The following is a 19,984-nucleotide window of genomic DNA, read 5'->3' on the forward strand; positions in this document are numbered from 1 at the left end:
ATAGAAAAGTTTATTTATTAAAATAATACACTCTTTATAGAGACAACGGTCCTTAAAAAGCTGCTTTACAAAGCCCTAACATCCCATATTTCTAATATGGTGATATTGATTTTAAGTATGTTAATCAGCCCTGAGTGCAACTCAGTCACCTGTTTGTATGTTTGTGTGGTTCTGCCTGAACATCCATGAATGCATGCATGTGAGTGTGTGTGCATTAGTGGCCACTAGATGGAAGAAAGCAGCTTTACTACATCAGAGAAGCATCTCCAGTTGTGTAAGTGGGAGTTTGTGTCCTGCAGGATTCATCATCGCTGTCACTCCAACAAAGCCCGACCTGTGATGTCCCAGAAAAACTGAAGAGTCACCGATAGAAACTCCAAAGCAGAAGATACAGCGCTCCACATCCAGCTAATTTGTTCCCCTCCCTCTCACGCTTTCTTTTTTCTGTCACTCTCCCTGCACCCTTTTTTCTTTTCCTCGCCTTTTTGTCTCTCTGAAGTACACACACACACAAGACTGAGAGAGAGGGAGAGCATTCATTACTCAGTGTGAAAATACATGGCACACATTCAAACTGCCATAGGTGAAATCCTCCTTAGAAGTCAGTGATCTCAACACCTGCCTATGGCTGATATGACTCTGTGTGTATGTGTGTGTGTGTGTGTGTGTGTGTGTGTGTGTGTGTGTGTGTGTGTGTGTGTGTGTGTGTGTGTGTGTGTGTTGCCTGGGCCTTTGAGAGGAGCACTCTCAGTGACGGCTTACAGAGAGACAGAATGAGGACGTCACAGGTGAGTGAATTTTCTCAAACTGACAGGTGTGTACACACATACACACACATGTTCTCTCACACACATGCAATCATGCCTCCGACACAGACACTCTTTGTTTCCTTCTCTCTCTTACACGCGCGCACGCACACGCACACGCACACGCACACACACACACACACACACACACACACACACACAAAACATTATGTGGGAGCCAGCTGGGTCCTATGCAGCAGCACTATCACACATGAATAAGCAAGGCTTCGTCTCTGAGTATTCCTTACCTGACAGGGTGCCTTATGGTGTGTGTGCTTGTGTTAGTGTGCGCGAACCTTCCCGTATGAATGTAAACTTAGTTGCATGTGTCCATGTCAATCCTTGTCAAATTGAAACATAGTATAAAGTGAGGACAGGAAAGAGAAGAAGTGGTCCAACAAGCAGATTGATTAGCAATAATGCACAATGCTTTATTGATCATTACAGGTTTTCTCCCTTTGTTCTCGTTCTCCTCCACAAGGAGGCTGAGATCAAGTACAATTGGGAAACAGTACATTTAGAGCTGATTTTGCTCACAAGCACTTAGAAAAGTCAGATACTTACTGTGACTGCAATCTTCCAGCTTCCTCAAGACAGGGTGCACCAGAGGTAGCCATGATTTTAATGCCACCACAGAGACATGCAAGTGCAAAATACTCACTCATCTCTGTATCGCTTCGGTGTTATTGATGGATTCTGTTCAGCTTGATGAAAGCTGTTCTGGTCGTGCTTTGTTCTGCATACTGGATCGAATTCAGGGCCTGCAGTGTTAATAAAGTAAACAACGACTTTCTTTATCTCTTTCTGTGCACAGGTTTATGTGGAGACAGGTTCCGCCATGGTTAGGAGTTGCTCACAAAGCTGTTCAAACTTCTGCATGGAAAGGACACATGCTATCTGGGTTATAGTTAGATGTTTAGCCATGCATGCATCATGGCTCTAGGGATGGCAAAACACACCAAATACCTGCAAAACTCAAAATGTGTAAAAGGGGCTTAAGGTAGCGACAACTGTTAACTGTATACTTGCTGCACATTAGCCTTGTCACTGTGAGCTTGTTTGCTTGTTAGCATTTAGCTCCAAGCACCGCTGTGTTCACCTCAGAACCGCTAGCATGGGATCAGAGTGTTGTTGTGTCTTTCTCAAATCTGAACAGATCGTCTTTGTGACTTCTCACATTTACTCTCACATGACTGAATAGATTTAGCAGAGTTTTAGACTTAAATTTCTCTAACACACAGCTCTACAATTTCCATACCGCATGCAAATCAGTTACATTCTAATGAAACTTACATGACTCATATTGCCCACAGGTGTAAATGATTTTCCACCCCTTTCAAGACAAATATAGTAAATTAATTAAAACCAAAAACAATAAATCAACACCATATAACACAACTGCACTTTAAACATCTGTCCTCTTCATCACTAACGTTTCATCAGAGCTGTGATGTTTCGTTCAGACTTGTTATTCCCGCTGAGCTTCTCACAAAGATTCACCATCACTGTTGATTTTCTGAGGCTATCTTTATATTAATCAGCACAGTTCATAATTAGCGCCGTGTGAAATCATTCTTGGCAAGGATCAAATTGAAACATCCTGCCACTTCCCACAGGTGTAAGTGAACCATGATAACACCGATGTAACAGCAGTTAACATCTCGCTGCGGGGAGGCTTACTGACATATTTTCTTCTCTTGCTTAGACAGTAAATGCAGCAGGATTTATGACAGCAGGGAAATGAGAAATGAGAGGTACATGTACTTGAGTCAGATAAGTGGGGATTTGGAAGGACTTCTCTAGAGCCCCTTTTTTTGTCTGCAAAAGCCTCTTTTTATGCTTCTCTCTTGTACCTGATTGCTTCATTCATGTCTCATCTTAGACCTCTGTAATTTTGCCTCCACACATCCTGCTCTTTACTTTCTATCGGCCAGTAAAACACAAACCCAACATTTCCATTTTAGCAATCTAACCACATGCCTGCAGTGTGAAATAGGTTGTTTGTAGAAAAAGTATTTTTCAGTGCTTTTCTGCTTTGGTTGGAAGTTTATTTAGTAACCTGAATTATTTGGGCTGCAGCAGGCAGCTGTATGAGACGTGTCCGGCACCAAAGAACAGACAGTGGTGTCTGCAGAATATAGTGGAGCATTTAACAGGTGAAGAGACAAGTATTTCCCTCAGCAACTGGTAGAGACCAATAACCAAGCTGAAAGGAGAGTAAATACACTTTCAATGATCAGGTGGCCAGAAATAAATGCTGTTGTTACTCCAAGAAAATTAGTCATTGCCGGTTTAGGGGAACGAAAGTTGTTTAAAACCAAAACAAATCTTTCAGCAGTGATTGTTTAACTTTGAGTAATAAATCAACGTACTGCTCTTGCATGTTATTGATTTGTTGTCTCAGGGTATACGCAAATGCAAACATGTTTTAATTTCTGCTGCTGCTACTCAAATTGTCTGCAACTGTATTATGCCTGAAGTTTCTCCATCATTTTGAAAGTCTCCCCGTCCTTCCCTAGTTCTTCTTTTCCGTCCTTTCCATCTTCCTCGTCCCCCTTCTCCTTCAGGCTCCACCCTTCCTTTCAGATGAGAGCAATAATTTCTCAAGGTCTATCTGTGGCACACAGTGGCTCCATGAAGCCTCACTTCTCCTTAAACACAAATTGATTTCACACTCAAATCCTCAGAGTATAAATCACAGACCCTCGACCTGCTCCCCACTACATCTGTTTCCTTTTCCCCTTACATCTCACTTTGTTCCTCACCTTCCTCTTCCCCTGCTCTCTGCCAAAATGCACCTGCACGCACATACATGTGTACACACACACACATACACACACCTTTAAGTCCTGCCTGAGGTGTGCGACGGCTGAATGGGCAGAGACGCTATGAGAATTAGAGGGAGAGAAAGCTGGAAGAGAGGGAGTGAAACAGTGAAGGCCGGAGGCTTCTGCAGAGTGGAACAGGGCACTTTCTCGAGAGGCTGTGCATAGGAAAATTGAGGAGCTATTTTCATGCCACATTAAGTTACACCGGCCTTCCACTATGGGACTGTGCTCAGACAGAGGAGGCTTGCCTCTATTGTGATGGCTAATAATCAAAGGAATGGAGTTATTACCCAACACTACATTTCACAGGCCTAACAGCATCAAAGAAAGAGGGAGAAAGAATGGGGAGACATGAATTCCAATGGATTGTAACAAATGCTGCTACCTCCAGCTCAGCCTCATTCATTTAATATGCTTCAAGTGCAGTTCAATCTCAGGATGGATATTTGGATGAATGGGATCAAAGTGAGAGGGGGCGATGTGAAAAGGGAACAAAACGATGGGAAAAATACAAAATGGGTATTTTGGTACAAATGTGAATTTCCATTACTGTATCTTTGATGTCTGTCCACTGTCATTAACGTGACAATAGAGGCTGGTGGATGTAAGAGCCCTCCAATTGGCTTTACATCTCATGTACTATACTATTAACACCACTCAAACCACATCCTGTCACTCAGAGGCAACGTCACACTCAAATATTAAGCCTCCTGTAATGTTTATACATGCCTATCACTGCTCCGCTGTGTAAGGTAGGAACATTAACACAGAGGAGTTCATTTAACCCTCATCCTACCGACTGGGATCCACAAAGAGCCTCGGAAATGTATTTTTTTAAGCATCTCTCAGTTTGACATGATTAGATATGTAAAGAACGTTGTTACCGGTAATTACAATTTTCATTTTTGTATAGAACTATTTTCAAAAGTCTGCCTCAGAAACCTTAGGAGGGCTGTGGGAAGGAAAATGTTCTGGCATCATGCTATTAACTCTTCAAAGCCACATGAAGCCCTTTTGAACAAAAGACAGACTGAAGGAACGAGCACAAACGTGAATAGATCTAAAACACAAGTGTGTCAGATTAACCTGCACCATACACCACAGGATTCAGTTTTCCTTCGGAGAAAAACACTTTATACAATGTACAGGTGCAGAAAAACATCTGACAGTTGCTAATTCAGGAAAGAATTGGACATCCTTGTCATCGTCAGTTTGAAAGGATCAACAGTAGCGGAGACGACGGTGTTTGATTGCAAAGAGTCTTTTTATTTTTCCTTGTGTTCAAGTACGGTCCTCTCTCAGTAGGGTCATCTAAGAAGCATGGACACACAATAACACACAACTCGCACCAGAGCCTGAGCATCTTCAGGTGGGATTTCTCTTTTGACTCGATTAGGTGGGGATGGAGGGAGGGAGGGAGGGAGGGAGGGGGGGCCCGATCAGCAGCTTCCACGTTTAGGTCAAGTGAACAAGAGTTCTGTTGTATACCACATAATCAATTTTTTCTCCGCGAACATTTGTTTCATTTAGTGACACTGACATCTGCACATAAAAATTATATATATATATTTATATTTATATTCATATATTCATAGATTTGTCATTCTATATCAACAATTCATTCTAGTGATTTTTACCTTGGTTTTTCATGTTGTAAAACTGGACAAACTGTCGGTAGGAATGCCTTGTCTGGACATTGATTTATACAGGAACGCACACGCACATACACGCAACAGAGGCACACACACACACTACTACACACATGCATGCATAGATACGCTCGCTCAAGTTTACGTGTACACACACACATTCTGTCACATACATGCACACGTACACAAACGCACGCACACACGTGTCCCTACACAAGCACGCCCACACATGCTCAGCCAACACAGAGGGGCAGGTCTGTACATCTATGGGAGGGAGATGTTACCCATGATCCCCAGCACTAAGTACAGCTTCACCTGATCAAAACACAAGAAAATACAAACAGCAGAGGGAGTCATCCAGTCATTGTCTGTAAACTTCGACAGAATGTCCCTTTAAAGTCCATTAGGACTGGTCCACGAGGTGTCAAAGTTTGGCAAAATGTCTCTCTCTTTTTCTTTATCTCTACTGTACACTGAAATGTACAACAGTCATGGTGGCTCTTGTAGGACGGACCAGTTTTTATGCACAAGTGATGATGAGAAACCACTGAAAGTTGACATGGTCAAACATATCAGCTCCCCAAAAGGAAAAGAGCCTTTCCAGAGACCGAGAGTGTGCTTTAAACATACACATATATTCTTTAGGCAGTGAAAAAGCACTTTTGTCAACAGGGACTCTGGAGCGATTCTGTTCTGCCAATCTGATGCTCTGGCAGCCCTGAACTGCTCTTGACGTTTGAGCATGTCCACAACAAAATTCATTTGATGGAGAGAGAAAAACACAAACACTGTGGGGTTTCCTCTTCGGCTTGGAAAAGGGCCAAACAAACAAACAAAGGGGTCCACTGACATCCATCATGACGACGTCTGTCTGTTCTGCTTCTTGTGTTCGCATTTCACTTATTTTTGTTGCTTTTGTTGTTTCGGTCAGTAGTAAGTAAGTAAGTAAGTCATGTGGCCCCATCAAAAACATGTGTAATATACACACTATATCACCTTTGAACTGTACACGTAAAATAAAAATGCTTTTGTGAAAGTGAAAATTTAGAAAAGTACAAATAAAAAAAAGATGTAAAAGAATAATGACAAAAGAAAAGTCTATCTATCGGAGATGACATTCTTTGAAAACTATTTGAGTAGCCTCCGTAGGCGGCAAGGCCATCGCAACACAAAGGGTGGATAAAAGCAGTGCTACGTTTGTCACTTAGGTGAAATGGTAAACATCCACTTTTTGCCTTGTGCCAGATGTGCTTTCATCTTTTTCTGTGCTTTCATTGCTCCTGACCTCCTCAAGAACCCTCATACCATCTTTGTCTCTCCTCTCATCTTTTCTGTCCTCAACAAACGATCAGACCACTTCCTGCTCCTACAGAGTAAGACCTCACCCTCATCTGCTCCCCATTATTTCTTGATCCCATCTCTCTCCTCTGCTCTAGGTCTCTGCATACTCTCTCCGCTTGGTCATTTTATCTCTTTCTATATTCCCCTGCCCACTCCTCTCTCACCCTTTCAAACACACTACTCCTTATCTACTCCCCCTTATCCACTCACCGGTGCAATGGAGCTGACTTTGAAGAAATAAAGCTGTCTAAAAAAAGAAAGAAAAAGGAAAATGTCCGCATGCACATGCACAGTCTCTCTTTGTCACTCGACCGGACTTCCTTACTTAACCCCATCTAGCTTCCCCCTTATTTTAGAGAACACAAATTAACCTGCCACTGGCTACAAGACCCTGTTTCAAATTGCCCCTTGCTGTCTCCTTGAGTTAATCTGCTGTTGATCGCTTGCAAAAATAATCCCTTTCACACACTCACACACAGACTCTCTCTTGCCCCCCCCCCCCCCATCATCCTGCTCTAACTAGACCCAGGAGTCAGGCGAGGCCGGGTAGTGGCTGGTCTCGTAGTTCAGTTCGCTGTATGGCCGAGAGGCCGAGTAGAAGTCTACGTAGTTGCCGGTGGATTTGAGGCCCAGATGCATGCGCAGGTCCTCCCGTGGGTCTCGGGGCGGTACGGTGGAGCTCGGAGGCTGCTGCGGTTGAGCCTGAGGCTGGGCCTGCGCCTGGACCTGCGGCTGTGGCTGGGATGGAGGAGGTGGAGGCCCCTGGTCCTCGTAGTAGACTTCACTGAAGCTGCGGCTCTGGCTGTGAGGTGGAGGCTGCGGCGGCTGAGGTTGGGGGAAGGAAGGAGGGGGAGGGTAGGGGTCGTAGTCTTTTAGCAAGCCTGCTGATGGGCTGTCCTGCTGAGGCACAGGGGGCACGACGCAGGGCTGGGACGGAACCTGGTGGGGGGGGGGGCGGTGAAAGTGACGGAAAAGTGGTAGGTGGGGGTTAAATGCAGCAAGCAAGAATGGAGAGTCATCAAAGAGAGAGATAAAGGTGGAGAGATGGAGAGGAGAGTGGCAGGTAGAGAGTGAGCACATGGGGGAGAAGGTTTTAAAAAGGCAGGCAGCACGTGTAAAAAGGCTAAGATAGGAATCAGTTGGGAAGGAACTCATACTGTGAATTCTCTATTACATGCAGGTATTGAAGGGCACATTATCTCTAACATTGTAACTCTCACAGGCTAGTGTGTGTGTGTGTGTGTGTGTGTGTGTGTGTGTGTGTGTGTGTGTGTGTGTGTGTTTAAAAATGAAGTCATATGTGTGAAAACCTTTTGCTCAGACACCCATTTCAGTTATTCAGTAGTTTAACTGTCATTGGTAAAACCAAAGTTTGTATCCAAACATAGAAACTCATACAGTAATTATGTATTTAATACAAATGATCAGAAGTACACATTTTCAATTTGAATCTTCCTCGTCAAAGGCTGCTGTCTGTTACCCCTCCCTCCTCACCAGCAGAGTCATTCATCAGAAGCAAATAATTAGCACAATCAACCGAGGTAATGATTTTAATGGCCTGTCGGGTGTGGCTTCAGGTTGCAGCTCAGACAGACGCTGCCTGTGTTCAGGTTGTGTTTCTGTTGCGCACTCTCTTATCACAGTGAGACACCTTTTGTGTGCACGTGTGTGCACCTCTTCCATCCTGCTGCTATCTCTCCTAATAACCACCTTGTCATGACAGCATATGTCAATTTATGAGAGCCTCGACGACACGCATGCACTGCTAAAACTCATGCTGGTGTGTGACTGTGTGTACTTATCTTGGTTCATATGAAGGTGTTAAGTGCTCAGTACATATATAGTCTTTATTAACCCACCTGGTTTTGCTTGATATCATCGCTGGCGGTCAGGTAAGAGTTTCGGAACAGTGTAGATGTCCCACAGGATACTTGAACTGGATGGGTAGAAGATAGAAAGACAACACCTTTCTGTGAATGAATGATAAAGATAACTAGCTCCACTACTACTACTACTAATAATAATAATAATAATAATAATAATAATAATTCAAAGATCAACTAAATCGTGGGAAACTCCAAATCAGCTAATTAGAGCCCAACTGTTCCTGCGGTTTGTATAAAAGGCAATTAGTGTGTCCCTCATGACCTCAAGAAAAGCATGTGAGAGACAGACAAAAAGAAAAAGAAAATGTTAGAATAGAAAAGAGACCGATAGATATAAAGGGAAACAATGGGTGAGAGAGAGGATAAAAAGAAACAATTAGATGGAAGAATACTGGAAAGAAAGACTGGCAGAGAGAAATCAAAGTGTTCGAGTCAGAGAAGAGAAACAGTGTGAGGCAAAGAAAAGACGAGCGAGAGGAAAAATAGGGAATGAAGATAGAAGAGAAAGAAAGAGAAAGAGGGGGATAAAATAGAATCATTTAATTCAGCTCTGTCTCTCCATCTCACACACACACACACACACACACACACACACACACACACACACACACACACACATACACACACACGCACCTGCCATGCCGTCTTTCCGGGATGTGTGCTCTCCTTTGTTGCTATGGAAACCAGCGTTGGTTGCCGTGGAATCGTAGTCCATCTTGCGTTCCTTCAGACTCATCATCTCTCTGGGGGAGGCTGGAGCGCTCGCTACACACACACACACACACACACACACACACACACATACACACACACACACATACACACACACACACACACACACACACACACACACACACACACACACACAATATATATAATGAGCAATAAACCATGAACAGCATGTACCTTCACACTCTGCATGCTTATATTTGTGTGTGTGTGTGTGTCTTAGTCTTTCAAGGTGCACGGTCATTATTCATCATTTAGCTTGTCAGCATAAAGGGTCACCTCCAGCATTTTAAAGGACTTTTGGGAATTCTCACACACACCACACACACACACACACACCACACACACACACACACACACACACACACACACACACACACACACACACACACACACACACACACACACACACACACACACACACACACACACATATATTCTCACATACACCCTAAGCATATGCAGAGATATACTGTTGAAATGTATTCCTTTATGTTTTCTATGTGTCTATATCTTGGGTGATATATCCAGTTCTGAAAGTTCACAGTAAACAGATGGAGCAGCCGTCAGCTCATCTCTGCTGGTGAACACTGGACATTGTACCTTCACACAAGATTTCGTAACGTAACCCCAAATCTTGCAAAATATGGAGCTCTCAGGCAACAAAATACAACTAAAAATACATTTGGGTTAAAAGATTCTTTACCTGACAGATCTGAGTTAAGATGGCCACATCATGGCTGAAAGCACTTTGAAAGTAGAGTAAACTTTCAAGTAGAGATTAAATTCCATTTCTGTCTGATTTATCCAGACCGTCCAATCAAATGAGCTCAAGTACTCTGTAATCAGCAACACTCATTATGTTCCCAATGTGCTCCTTTCAATAGATTTTAAACTGGATGTTAGTCAACATGTTATATATTAATTACATAAAAATGGATATTGTTACAACTTTCTTTTCATACAAAACACAGTGATAGTGTAATTATAGATGTTTATGCTTGGTTGCTTTATTTTTTTTGCAATCTATTCGGATTTCTTTGCTCGTTTGCTAACTTCCCTGCACTCTTAATCTCAGCACGCCGAGTTACGACTGATGGAAGGAGTGTCCTGTGTAGTGGGCGTATCATAACTGCTAGTTTATTGGTTATTGTGACAATAAATACACTTATGATAAGCCTCACACCAATTTGCAATTCTATTTGTTTATGATACAGCTGAGTTTGATGGCTGATTCTTCTCAAACCCTATCCTATTGGAATTTCAAATCTCACAATTTTTCTGTCTCTTTCTCAAGCTTTTACACGTGATCTATCTTACACACATGAATGCATGATCACACACACGCCTGTGTGCACCCATACATGCATGAGGACAGACCCAGCACACATACTGTACATACAATATGTTTCCCCTCTTTCTCACACAGACACACACTCAGCATGACACACTGTAATCCCCTTATAGCATCCTAACAGTGTTGACTCAGTCCCTGCTATCTTGACATATTGAATTGCCAGAATCCTGTATCCTACCTATATAACATCATTCACACATGGAGAGGATATATATATATATATATATATATATATATATATATATATATATATATATATATATATATATATATATATACACTGTACATAAGCTATACCCTCAGATTGTGAAGGACATTCTAACATAAGGTCTTTAGACCCGTTTGAGAATTGCAGATGACTGTAAGATCATAGCTACTAGAGAGAAACACATGCTTCAATACTCAAAATGTGTGTGTGTGTGTGTGGCTTTTTTATCCAGATTTTTGGCGCGTCTTACATCTCTTTTCTGTTCTGAAACGTGGGAAACGTTTCTGCCCAACAGAGTGATGCTTTCCATTAACTGTGTATGTGTTGGGTATTCACACACACACACACACACACACACACACACACACACACACACACACACACACACACACACACACACACACACACACGCACACACACACACACACACACAGTTAATGGAAAGCACCACTCTCAGTTGGGCAGAAACGTTTCCCACGTTTCAGAACAGAAAAGAGATGTAAGACGCGCCAAAAATCTGGATAAAAAACCCTTTGTTCTCCTTGGCTGTTCTCTATACCAAGATAATAGCAGCGAGGCAAAACACTTGTGACAACTGTGAGTAGCCAGATAGAATGAAGACATTTCAAGTGATTTTTAGAATCTCACTTCATGTGTTTGAATAATAAAGGACTAACTTTTTTAATCCAATCCTTCAAATTTGACATTAAAAGCGAGGAAGCATTCTACCTCTTAGGTATTGTATTATGCACACACAGAATTGTCTGTAAAGAAAGGCACATGATCAGCGACTGAATAAAATAACAAACATTCAGTGAAGCAAACAGGGGGAGACAGGAGCTACAGGCTTTTATAATGTTTGACATTTTTGATATTTAAATTTTAACATTTGTCACCTCTGCAGCGATTTCCATTAAGGTGGATGCTCAAAGCTGTCACACACCCACATAGAAAATGCCATACTGGTTACAGTTACCGTGGGGACCTGGCTTGTGACTGCTGGATGTAAGAGGCTGGGAGACTCGTTCTATCAGAGCGAAACACAGCAGGACCCTGTGGGGGCCATGATGGATGCAAAGGTCTCTCTCCCCCTTTGTTTCTCTCCGTCTCTCTGTCTTCCTCGCAGCTTGCAACCTCCACTACTCCTCTCTATCTATTTCACAGTTTTACCGCTCTGTCCTCACACTAACTCTTCCACTCCCCCCCTCCCAGTGTGCCTGCACGCCATCATTACTCCTTCTGCTTTGATCCATCTCTAAGGGCCGGATTGCAGTCTGGAGCGTATGCAGAGAGGAGATACAGATGCATGTGGGTGTGTGAGTGTGTGTGAGTGTGCGCAATGAGGCAGCCTGTAAAGAGTGAGAGATCAGAGAGAGAGAGAGGTGAGAAGAAAGTAGGATTACTGCAAAAAGGAGAGGAAGAATGAAACGGGTGAACGAAGAAGGGGCGGAAGACTGGAAAAGCGAGGAGGCAGGCAAGGAGTGCAGAAAGGGGAGGAGAAGGAGAAAATATGGGAGTAATTTCCCACTTCCTTCGACCTCAACCACTAAACTACAGACATCCACAAATTTCTCTACGCACTATGATCTCAAAACTCTTTATTTTCAATGTCGCTGGCCAAAGTCAAATCCTCGTGCTTCACTTCCTCCTCACTGCATTAACCATCCCTTCAATCCTTAATTCTTCTTGCCTCCTTGCTTTTTCTCTTTATCTCCCCCACTGTTTATCTCATCCCTCCCTCTTTCCCTGTCTTCTCACACACAGACACAAATACACACTTTTTCTCCCACTCTCTCACCCCCCCCCCCCCCCCCCTCTCTCTCTCTCTCTTAGCTGGGTCCTTGAAGACCTCTCTAAGCCGGGAGGAAGGAAAAGTACTTTTCTGCCTCATCAGCTTGCTAAGCCCGGTGAGGAGAAAGCACAGCTAAAGGCCCTTCTACTACCGAATGCTAACAGCTAATGCTAATGCGCCCTTTGCTAAGCATGAAGGCCAATGGGCTCAAGCTAAAGGCTAAGGATAATTATACAGCATGAAAGCCTGAGTGAGCAAGCACTGACGCCAACAGCTATTTAGTCCTGATGTAAAGACTGATCGACTGGTAAATGTTGATGCTACTGGCTAATGTCTAAATTATAGCTCATTATAATCTATGTGGGATTCGTCCCTTCTGGTTGTACTCACGTCCCACATATGTGCACATTATGTTCATTCTTAGTTAGTAGTGTCCTTGCACCTTTTCTCAAAGGTGGACCTTTGTCACAAGGGTAAGATGAGGACAATAATTTAAAACTGAACCAAATCTGGAATGTAATACAACAATGAATGAATTTGTGTGTTGTTACGAACTAAATTGTGTCCCACCACTTAAAGCAATAGTTCAACATGTTGGGAAATATGCTTTCTTACCCAGAGTTAGGCGGGAATAATAAGACTCCCTTTCATTAAAAGTATGTAACATATATAAATATATATATATATATAAAAGTTAAAGTCAAAAGTCGAATAGCTTAGCTTAGCATAAAGACTGGAAGTCTTGTCTCGGACCAAAGTTAAAAACATTTGCCTCACAGTGAAACTCCAGGAAGTCATACACCTTGTTGGTTTTACATTTCTGTATATATATATATATATATATATATATATATATATATATATATATATATATATATATATATATATAAAATCTCTGAATGGTAAGTCATATGTTCCTCACCAGAGCGGTTGTTTGGGGACGTCCTCACAGGGGAGACAGATGGAGTTCGTGAGGAGGAGTAGGGCCTCTGTCTGTCTCTCTCTATCGTTGAAGCAGAGCCCACAAAGTGATACTGGGAGTAACCATCCTGCAAAACAAACACACACACACACACACACAAAGAAGAAATTGTTTACCTTTTGTGTTCGTGAGTAACTGCACAAACCCAAAATCCAATATTCAGTAGGTGAAGTGTTTTTTTTAATTAGTTTTCACAATAAAAAGATGAACCACTTTACAAAGATGTGCACACAAAGGGGTCTACAGTCACACAGTCACTTCCCTTTGCAACATTTCAAACAAATATCAGTTTTTTACGAGAGTGATGACATATTATAGAAAGTAAGACTGTGAAATTCACTCTTGTTCTTGTTTGTCTGTTACAAAAAGCAGTTGTGTGTAAACGTCGTTTCACTGAAAAATGTACATTTCTTTGAGAAATTTCAATATTGGATTGATAGGCGAGTCCAAAGTGTATTCTGGACACTAAAGCAACACAACACCCACATATTCACATACAACCGTCAACACACCACAAATTAAAACACTTGCATCAATCCTGAGCTTAGTGACTATACCACTGTCCTTGTAGGAAGAAAATAGCACAACTAACAACTCCACAAGCATAATTACTGCCAAACCAATGGCTTTGTATCTGTATTAGTTTAGCAGTGATTGGAGCAAAGCCCTTTTCATAAAAATGGATTATGAGAGTCAACAACAATTACAGAGCTAGAACCAAATTCAATTTAGTATTAAGATAATTGGGTACCTCTGAAAGCAAAGCACATGCACATGATGAAAGTCGAAACAGACATGTTCCATCATAGATTTAGTGTCTGGGGGCCGCAGCTCAGCACTGGTTAGACTGCTGTGACTGTGACTACATGGGAGAGGTGGATCACTTCAGTTAGACTTGAGAGGAGTAGACAGAGGGGAGTAGAATGAAAGATGGAGGAGATGGGGCAGAAAGGGTGGAAGCTGAGAAAGACAAAAGATGACAGAAAGTAATGAGGAGGAGGGAGGTGGAGGGAGAGTATTGGCAGGAGAGTAACGATAGCAAGAGGAGGAGAGAGGTAACAAGAGAGAGAGAGAGAGAGAGAGAGAGAAGCTGGACTGAGTCCCATGTCCTCCCCTGACTCCTATTTCCTGGCACAGCACAGAGAACTAATAGAAATCTGGATCCTCTGACACACAGTAGTTCAAAGGTAGCTCTCTTCAAGTTGCCACCTTCCCCTCCCTCCTTTCCACTTCATCTATTTATTTGCCGCTCCTTCGGTCTTCTCACTCACCTTGTTTTACATTCTCTTTCTCCTTTCGCCCCCAACACATCTCATTATAAACCATGTAACCCCCTTATGGAACACTGGGCCGCTGTGCAAGTGGACAAACTGTCCTGCTGCTCAAACACAGTCACTGAATGTTGAATGATAAATGTATTTTGCAGAGTGATGTGCGCTGATGTCTGCTGTCTATAAATGTGGCTCACAAAAGGGGTCCAGTAATGAGGCACAGGGTTTCTTAAGGGACCCCTCCAAGAAAAGCGAGGAATATTTCAACTCTACAAAAATTGAATTTGCAAGAATGATGATAACCAGAGCGAATACAGTACAGAAGGGAGTTTATACACAGCCATACCTTTCAGACTCATTATCTCGCTACATAACTTTACACCTTAACCTACATTCTTCCCTTATTTTTCTTTTAAGTATCTTTATCATTATATTCCACTCTCAGGCTGTTCCAGCTCTTCATTGATTTCATGATGGTGTGAAATAGTCAAACCCATAATTCCGCCTGACAAACGTGATATCTTTGGAAACTTTTTGAAATGCACTAGAATCTAAAATACAGTTCTGTGTGTTTGAACAATGATTGGTTGCACAGGATGAGTGTGTGATGGCTGTCCCACCAGCCAGTCAGTGAGGTTTAATGTGATCAATAGATATTAAATCAGCATCAACATTTCATATGTGACCAAACCTGACAGCTGCTAGTTTTACCCCCATCATTCAGCACCATAAGGGGCAACGTGTGTGTGCTGTGAAAGCGTACATTGTAAGCTAACACTACGTCCCCACACAGAGACTCCCTGCTCTCTTATTCTCACCTACAGGACTGTCTCAGAAAATTAGAATATTGTGATAAAGTTCTTTATTTCCTATCTCAAAAAATTAGAATAGTTCCTCAGACCAAGTAAAAAAAAAGATTTATAACAGCAAAACAAAATCAAACATTTGAAAATGTCCATTAATGCACTCAGTACTTGGTTGGGAATCCTTTTGCACGGATTACTGCATCAATGCGGCGTGGCATGGAGGCAATCAGCCTGTGGCATTGCTGAGGTGTTATGGATGCCCAGGATGCTTCAATAGCGGCCTTTAGCTCATTAGCATTGATGGGTCTGGTGTCTTTCAGCTTCTTCTTCACAATACCCCACATATTCTCTATGGGGTTCAGGTCAGGGGAATTGGCAGGCCAATCGAGGACAGTAATGCCATGGTCAGTACACCAGTTACTGGTGGTTTTGGCACTGTGGGCAGGTGCCAGATCATGCTGGAAAATGAATTCCTCATCTCCATAGAGCTTTTCAGCAGATGGAAGCATGTAGTGCTCTAAAATCTCTTGGTACACAGCTGCATTTACTCTGGGCTTGATGAAACACAGTGGACCAACACCAGCAGCTGACATGGCTCCCCAAACCATCACTGACTGTGGGAACTTCACACTGGATTTCAAGCAACTTGGATTTTGCTCCTCTCCAGCCTTTCTCCAGACTCTGGCGCCTTGACTTCCAAATGAAATACAAAACTTGCTTTCGTCTGAAAAGAGGACTTTGGACCACTCTGCAACTGTCCAGTGCTTCTTTTCCATAGCCCAAGTCAGACGCTTCTTCCGTTGTCTTGAGTTCAGAAGTGGCTTGACCATGGGAATACGGCTATTGTAGCCCATTTCCCGGACACGTCTGTGAACAGTGGCTTTTGATACCTGGACTCCAGCTTCAGTCCACTGTCTTTGAAGCTCCCCCAAATTCTGGAAGCGACTCTTCTTCACAATGCTGTTAAGGCTGCGGTCATCTCTCTTGGTTGTGCAGCGTTTCCTGCCAAATTTCCCCCTTCCAACAGACTTTTTGTGGATGTGCTTTGAAACTGCACTCTGTGAACAGCTTGCTCTTTGAGACATTTCTTTTTGTGTCTTACCCTCCTGATGGAGGGTGTCAATGATGGTCCTCTGGACAGCAGTCAGATCAGCAGTCTTCCCCATACTTGTGATTTAGTTTACTGAACCAAGCTGAGTGTTTTTCAAGGCTCAGGAAACCCTTGCAGGTGTTTCGAGTTAATTAGACGATTCAAGTGATTCGTTGAACACCCTACTAGTATACTTTTTCATGATATTCTAATATTTAGAGATAGGATATTTGAGTTTTCTTAAGCTGTATGCCATAATCAGCAATATTAAAATAATAAAAGGCTTGCAATATTTCAGTTGATTTGTAATGAATCCAGAATGTATGACATTTTTGTTTTTTTAATTGCATTACAGAAAATAAAGAACTTTATCACAATATTCTAATTTTCTGAGACAGTCCTGTACTTGCCTCATCTTATCTGTTTTTCTTTCTCTTTCCACCCACCCCCTTTTATCTCTCTCACACACACACACACACACACACACACACACACACACACACACACACACACACACACACACACACACACACTCCTCTCAGCCCCTACTGTAAAAATGAGAGGTTGCTAGGCAACCCTTTCGCCTGTTGCTCTCACCATCACTGGATGGTTTGTTGAAGGTCGAGGCACTGCGAGGTAAAAAGCGATTACTGCCCCCAACAAATGAGGTGTGTGTGTGTGTGAGTGTGTGTGTGTGTGTCTGGCGGCGCTCATGCCAGCAAACAGTAATTATGGCAGAAAGTGTAAAAGGTTACACTCGATGAGTGGAGACTCCCCTCTGGGCCTCTGACACATTGCACACCGTCATTTTTTCATCCCTTCAATCCGTTTCTCTCCATCACTTATTTCACACTCACATTTTGAGATTTATAGTATCGATCAATTCACGCACACGTGGTCCATCTGTTCTCACTGGAATAATGTGCCTCTGACCTTTGCATTATTTATTTTGTGTAGTTCTGCTGATCTAGGAATTGACCTTTCATCTACTGTTGTATTTATTGTAAATGTCCCAGAACACTGTGAGTGTGCTGCAGCTCTGCTGTTCAGCCTTCCTAAAATACTGTTGTTAGCCTCTACACTGAGCCAGGCTATCTCCCCCCCCCCCCCCCCCCCCCCCCATCTCCTCATCTATCATTGTCTACTACAGGAGAACATCAGAGGGAAGCCAGGCTAAAGACAGCTTCTGAGGCCTGAGCTGGGTTTGAAACAGCTTCTCAAACGCTCATCTCTTTCTCTCTGACTTCTCCTGTTTACGCTGTGTAGCAGTGGATGATGAATTAATTTGAGCTACTTCTAGATGAAGAGCCGCTCATCGTTTCATTGTTGCAACACATCTTTGAAAGCACTGTGTGTTTGAGCTATTGTCAAAAATACAAAAAAAATCTAAAAATGAATCACAGCAGGCTCAGACTGAAATTGTGAATATTGTACGAACCAAATATTGGAAAGAAATTAAACCAAGCATTTGTAAATACTTTTAATACAATTCTATTTAAACAATTAATCGATTATCAAAATAGTAGGTGTTTATTTTTCAACTCGATCAACTAATCGATCAGTCGACTAATCGATTAGTTGACTAATCGCTGTAGTTGAAAGTATTTGTGATTGTTGTGTAACGTTTGTTTTATTACAATCAGATGGTCAACATTTAACAGTCGGGATATTTGTCACACTTTCCTTTTTAAATGTATTCATTTGATTTTACAGTAATGTCCTGGGAATTGTGAATGCAATGATCCTGCAACGGACTACACTGTGCAATCTATGACCAAACACGTACACATCACACACATGTCTCACTCGATCATATGACACAAACACACCAACATCCTACATCCTGGCCACACGTGTGACAAACACAGCATCTCTCTGACCTTGAACCCCATCTGTCATACGTGTGTGTATCTGTTTTTGTGATTTGTGTGACGTATGTGTGTGATATGAAGGTTATATGTGTGCACATGTGTGTGTGTGTGTGTGTGTGTGTGTGTGTGTGTGTGTGTGTGTGTGTGTGTGTGAGAGAGACAGAGTCTGATTAAGTCCCCAAGCAAGATCCGTTATCACGAAATGAGGAACGGCAGCAAAACAGAAAATTACGTGTCTAACACTGATATGACAAAGTGTACATTTGTGAATATACAGCATGAAATTCAGTGTTTAGCTCATGGGTGTGAGCGAGCGAGAGTGTTTGTTTAAGTGAGACAGAGAATTTGGTCCTTGTGGTCCTATTAAGAAAAGCTTTGTTTACAAAGTGACCATGTTCCAAGTCTTTAATCTAGAAATCCCTCGTTGAGCTGTACTGCACATTTGTTGTTTACTTAAAAGATGACCTGTGGCTTCCCTGCCAGGAACTAGATGAAAAACCACACGCACACGCACACACACACACACACACACACACGGAATGAGGACACATCCTGTCAAAAAATCTAAATAAACTTGGGTAAAAGTTTTACTGCACTCTGGAGACTGTTGTACATGATTTATCCTAAAGTCAGTGCTAGTGTTGCTACAAACAGATTTTGGCTTTGGTTTATTGATGATTGCTGCATCACTGATCTTTCAAGTCATCTCAGATGCTATTTTCATACCAAGTTACTGTTTATTTATGGGCCCTCAACTTTTCATTTTAAACTGCTGGGCAGCCCAGCCCCCAGTTCTGTTGCTCCTTTCTCTCTCCCTCTCTCAGCCGACACCGCTCCCATGGAACTGCTGTAGGAAATGATTAACTCTTCTTGCTACAGTTTGACAAAAGCACACATTTTCAAAGACGCACGCACAGAAACAAACATGCACATGTACCCGCGTCCGTAACTTCTACACAGTTGGAAAGTATGTTTCAAAATGCTCTCATTACTTCAAGACTTCAAAGCAAACAACTCTTCGCCAACACAGCTCAAACTGACTCATCGTTGACCCAACACCCCTCTTTCCAAAACTACACACACATAACTCAAGCGTGCTTATTTTTGAACTGCAAACATTTCAAGAATTCTCTTCACTTTCTCTCCTTACTTCACTCTCTCTTTCTTCCCCTTTGCTTTTGATCACACACACTTTGCAGAGACGTCCAACTCCACTCTAAATTGTATGCTAATCCATGTTTGGATTGGAGACTAACAGGATTTTTTGCTGCACCTAACACCCATGACCTAATACGTCATGCAGGGATAGTAGCAGTAAAGTCACTCATTGTGAGTTCTGGACTTGGGTGATAAAGTCAAAGTGTGGAT

The 19,984-nt window shown here is 42.4% G+C and overlaps 1 protein-coding gene across 2 annotated transcripts in view; it reads right to left on the reverse strand.

Moving 5' to 3' along the window:
• Window positions 1-4,877: 4,877 nt before the first annotated feature.
• Window positions 4,878-19,984, reverse strand: part of ctnnd2a (catenin (cadherin-associated protein), delta 2a) — a 227,030-nt gene continuing 211,923 nt past the window's right edge. For both annotated transcript variants that reach the window (XM_029457760.1, XM_029457761.1), the window contains 4 exons: window positions 13,519-13,645; window positions 9,144-9,275; window positions 8,484-8,560; window positions 4,878-7,563 (listed from right to left, as the gene is read on the reverse strand). In XM_029457760.1, coding sequence (XP_029313620.1) covers window positions 7,144-7,563; window positions 8,484-8,560; window positions 9,144-9,275; window positions 13,519-13,645 — 756 coding nt within the window. In that variant the 3' untranslated portion in view covers window positions 4,878-7,143. The remainder of the gene's footprint in view (window positions 7,564-8,483; window positions 8,561-9,143; window positions 9,276-13,518; window positions 13,646-19,984) is intronic.

Source organism: Cottoperca gobio, chromosome 20 (genome assembly GCF_900634415.1).
Source record: "Cottoperca gobio chromosome 20, fCotGob3.1, whole genome shotgun sequence".
Lineage (NCBI taxonomy): Eukaryota > Metazoa > Chordata > Actinopteri > Perciformes > Bovichtidae > Cottoperca > Cottoperca gobio.